At 38.3% G+C, this 4,952-nt stretch overlaps 1 protein-coding gene across 1 annotated transcript; it reads right to left on the bottom strand.

Moving 5' to 3' along the window:
• On the bottom strand, positions 1-4,687 carry LOC586565 (adenylate kinase 8-like). Its single transcript, XM_030997233.1, has 7 exons — positions 4,683-4,687; positions 4,302-4,429; positions 3,689-3,852; positions 2,352-2,424; positions 1,535-1,687; positions 390-521; positions 1-5 (listed from the first exon to the last, which is right to left on the bottom strand). The coding sequence occupies exons 1-7, from the start codon at positions 4,685-4,687 to the stop codon at positions 1-3; spliced, it is 660 nt and encodes a 219-aa protein (XP_030853093.1).
• Between the last annotated feature and the right edge of the window lie 265 nt (positions 4,688-4,952).

A 4,952-nucleotide genomic window follows, 5' to 3' on the forward strand; every position in this document is an offset into this window, starting at 1 on the left:
TCATCCTGAGTGAAGATGAACAGTCAATGGAGACAAACAGTCAATCTGTTCGGAAAGCTGAGCCACAATCTCTCTTTGCATTCATAACCTGGTTCATCACAAAAAACACCACAACAAAAACACAAAAAATCACAAAAACACACCTCTCTCTCATTTCTCTACCTCTATCCACACAATACCAAGTAGTCCTCCAAAGGAAGAAACCCAAAACATACCCCTCTCTTACTTTCTTTTCTATCCCCTTTCATACCCAACAGTCCTTCTAAGGACTACCCGCATGGTGAAACCGCAAACTTATGAATTCATACACCCCACCATGCCTAACCTAACCTTCAAAGATCATCCAAATGATTCTGGTTTTACAAAACGTAACTGACTGCTCAACGTACCGTCGATGATGCCATACTTGCTGGCTGGCAGGGCAGCCTGGACAGTCTTACCGCTACCGGTGGGACCCAGGAGGACGATACGAGGATTGTGAGGTGCCAAGGATCGAGTCTTGGAACTCAGGAATGTTGTTACTGCAGATGGAGAAGAAAGGTACAACTACAAATGATAATAATAGTATTATTGCTACTTCTACTATTACTACTACTACTACGACTACTACGACTACGAAGAAAAAGAAGAAGAAGAAGAATGATGATTATATGATATGATGATGACGATGATGATACGATGATGACGACAAACACGACGATGATGATGATGATGATGATGATGATGACGATGATGATATGACGTTGATGATGTCATCAGCATTAATGCTGTTCTCCTTGAGGGCCTGGAAATCACATCATTACCCCTAGCATGCAAGACATTCTTCTTACCGGATACCTTTTCTAAACTCTCAAACTCGAAGAGTTCTCTGAAAAGTTAGGAAAAGGTTTGTAGATTCAAACTTTTGACCTATGTGATTACATCAACAACAGAAGAAAAAAAAACTAAAATTAACTGTTACATCAATAATACATCTCTCAAGCATCAGCATATATTCTATCCGTTTAACAAAAAAAAAGCAATGAAATTGGCACCCTACCCCTCTCCAAGTTTTAACAACTTCACACTACCATGGGTTCTGCATTATGTTACAACTAGCTATCAGTATGTAAGAGAGCAGAGAGCAACTTAACTATAGAATCTTTGGAAGAAAAAAAGAGCTACATGTAAGGAAGGAAATATTAAAATACCTAGATAACAATCATATCTGAAAAAGAGATGAAAAGGAATAATCAAAAGAAAACCTTTGAACAAAGTTCAAGTTGATGAGTTGTGAGTGAAGAATTTTGACCTATATTGTTTCTGATCCATTCCTCTCTCTACAACAATATATAGTGTAACAATGTCACTGTGGTTAACTTGCAGTGAGCTAACTTGTTTCTATTAAATGAGCTGCCATACACTATTCAATGACCATATATCTTTTAAATTCTATTCTATAAAAAATAAAAAATAAAATAATAATAAATGAATATATTTAAAACAAGAGTTTTCAGTTAGCAAACAAGGTGTCTGCGTGTCATCTACTTATTACCTTGCGAGTAGACATCAGCTTTAGGTTGATCGGCGTTGATAGACTTGGTGTACTGCTCATAAGCTACCTTGAGGCCCGGGATGAAGCGATGAAAGAGGATCAGTCGATCCACCATGGCCTCCTCTCTGCATCCCTCAGGGGGCTCTACCAGTCCTACGCATTTCCAGTCAAGTGTTTTGTAGACCAATCGACTACGACATCTCTACCCTTGCCATTGTTGTCACCATTAGCTTTCTGTAAATCGCATGTATTACCAAAGCCAACAGAATCATCATGATCCAAGATTTTAACAAGGAAATCATATCTTTTCCTTACATCAAGTGCAAATAAAATCAACACAAAAGATGTGACATGGCCACATTAAAGCTCAAAATCACCAAAGGATCCTAAATCTGACGATCTAGCAAATATGAAATTTGAAGGTGATCTCTCCGCATGGAGGAAAACAGACAGAATATGGAGATCTACACATACACTTTTTAACAGGGGGTCTGGATTGCATTTTATAAGGCCTACATCCATAACTAACCCTATATGTTATCACTTTTTAATTTGGGAGTGAAGACTTAGATTTTGGATGTCCATGTGTCCTGGGTTCCTGTTAGGGTCAAGCCCTGGAATATGTATTATGTTGTCTTCAGAATATGAAATTAGAATGTGAAATTACATATTGGGGCATCAGACACATCGCTTACTACTTGTCTGATTATGCAGCAAACAACTGCAATGCAATGGTCTACATGTAAATCTTGCATTCCCCTCATTCTCCCTCAAGACACCATAGCACCAAAGCTTGGAGATGAACAAGAAAACTTACCCCCTGTCTCGGGATCAATCCTCTTGCCCGTCTGTCTCTCAATCAGCACTGTGTCTGGGGGCTTCCAAAACAACTGCATTTAAAAGGTTAGAAGAAAAATGAAAAATAGCTATGAGGTATTAATCATCTAGGATAGGTTACTGATGATGCAGTGTATAATTTTGTTTTAATTGCAAGCACTTTAAAAGACGATATGTATTCCACAGGGAATGTTTGTTATTGAAAGCCATGGTAAAGTTATGGGTTCGTGAAAATGAAATACCAACTTCATCTTTGATTGATGTATTGACTGGCTATTCATTCCAACCCCAACATCCAGATTTCTATTCCCAAACTCTTCTTTTCCTCTTATTTCTATTATCTGTATGCTACCCCCCCCCCCCCCTCTCTCTCTCTCTCTCTCTCTCTCGCGCGCTCTCTCTCCCTCTCTCTCTCTGTCTGACAAAACCCAAAAAACAAAGAAAAAGCAATAAATTTTCAATAATTCATTGCATTTTCCCCCGACCCCCAACATAAAATATATTCTTTGTCGGCATGCCTTGAACCATAATGCATGGCCCTACAGAGGATTTTTTCCTGTTGAGGACTGGGGGAAAATGCAATAAATTATTGACAATTTATTCCATTTTCTTTGTTGTTTTTTTGTTTTTGTGGGGGCGTCGACGTACCCTAGCGCCCGCTGCGTACAGTCATGATTCATTGGCTAAGCAATGGCCTCGTTACTGTGAGGCCCCAGGATCAACACCGTGTCGATGTGGTATATTAGTGCCCTTTTATGAGGTATTAATCCCCATTACTGTCGGTTATGACTTAAGGACGTAGGTCCCCTAGTTGATTAGCATTGTAGCACACACATGCTTTAGCAGTCACGCAAAACAAACACTCCCCAATTGTCATTCAATAAAATCTGAGAATGTATACTATTATCTAGATCTATTAAGAATAAATCATTGTCAAAATCGTTCAATAAATTGGGATAAAATAATAATTCCACCATTATGACCAACAGTGTATGTGCAATGGTTACATCTAGAACATGTATGATTTAATATTTTTGGGGGGAAGATAGAAATTTCTGAGCTTTTCAGTATAGAGAAAATGGAACAGGACCTTGAAAGATACGTCACAGAGTTGCCATCTTTTGTTTGATCCATTTCAACTTTTAACAATTCATAAATTCAATATTTTTCATCAGATATTGCCCAATCTTTCACTGATCTGTTTCTCTAAGTTTATGTTTTTTTCACAACCCACTTATCGTTCGGGTGGAGTTTCCCTTCAAGTTTGGCTACAGTCCACTCAAGAGACCTACAACTAATACTTATATAAGGCAATACCTCTCCGCTGGACTGGCAACTTCTTGCTTTAGCTGCGGTGGTTGACACATCGTCTGCTAAGAGAGTCCCCTTGTTGGTATAAGCTGCCTTCAGCTGATTGGACACCAAGCGAGCTATGGTCGTCTTGCCCGATGCTGGAGGACCATGAATGACAATTGCTGGAGCTGGACAAATGCAGAGGGTGAAACGATAGATGAATAAATGCACTATCCTCAAAGTGTCTCCAGACATTCACACTCTATTTGTACATTGCTGAGTAAACCTCCATCAGTATCTCAACGCCTACTTGCAACTAATTGTTTCAATAGCCGATCAAATCTCAAAATCTTCAATGTTACTTTCTACAGACCTTACTCTTTTACACATTGAAAAATATGATTTTGAATGGAAACATTTATAGCACATCTGCTCCGTTTATGTGCCTCAATCTCACTTAAGTGCCTGGCATGCTTGATTGACATACATGTGGCATGTTCTATCTTGGATTTACCTCACAATAACAGTATGATGACAAAGATGATGATGATGAGATCATGATCATGAACATCACCATCATCATAATCATAATAACATTGACAAACAACTGTGTAATTTATCTTCATTAAATGGTTACTGTCGTCATTTTCTCTCTTCAGTTGTTCAAGGAGATAATCCAATGGATCCTGTGATTTGCTGATAATTAGACCTTCAATCAGTCTCTGGTAGATAAAGAAAAAAAGGAAATGGGAAAAAAGGTATAATCTATGTATTGTAAGGTTTATTCGGTCACACGTATAAGATGTCTACCTACATGTATGACATGTAAATGTAGGTCCAGGAAAGTTGATTATTAGGACGAATCATTTCAAACAGTATTGTCTACCCAAAGATCGTGTGTCTGGTCAAGTTGGTTATCTGGACAGTTGATTTCAAATAGTAGGACCGGAAGGGGGGTTGTGTGTCCGGACACTAATACCCCCCCCCCAAAAAAAAAAAAAAAAAAAAAAAAACTCACACCATTGCTGTTGGATTTACATGAAAAAGGGAATCAAACAGACAAACCATCATGATTATATGTCATTGATAATATTTCCCAACGTATATTTTCAAAGGTTTTGGATAAATTTTTGAAATCATCTGTCCAGCTACCCAACCTGTCCGAACACACAACAAATGGGTGCAATTCAAAGAAGTTTAAGTGCAACATTTCATAAATCTTTGAGACATTTGTTGTAAGGTGGTGTAACCATAGTTCACGTGTGACCTTACCAGTAATTGGCGGGAA

The sequence above is a fragment of the Strongylocentrotus purpuratus genome, unplaced genomic scaffold, assembly GCF_000002235.5.
Source record: "Strongylocentrotus purpuratus isolate Spur 01 unplaced genomic scaffold, Spur_5.0 spur5_scaffold_4, whole genome shotgun sequence".
In the NCBI taxonomy this organism is placed as follows: Eukaryota; Metazoa; Echinodermata; class Echinoidea; order Camarodonta; family Strongylocentrotidae; genus Strongylocentrotus; species Strongylocentrotus purpuratus.

Coding starts and splice junctions, on each gene's coding strand:
- LOC586565 (XM_030997233.1), bottom strand. Junction 3,853..4,301: donor GAAGAGAGAAAATGACGACA/GTAACCATTTAA, acceptor GCATTTGTCCAG/CTCCAGCAATTGTCATTCAT. Junction 2,425..3,688: donor GTTGCCAGTCCAGCGGAGAG/GTATTGCCTTAT, acceptor TTTTAAATGCAG/TTGTTTTGGAAGCCCCCAGA.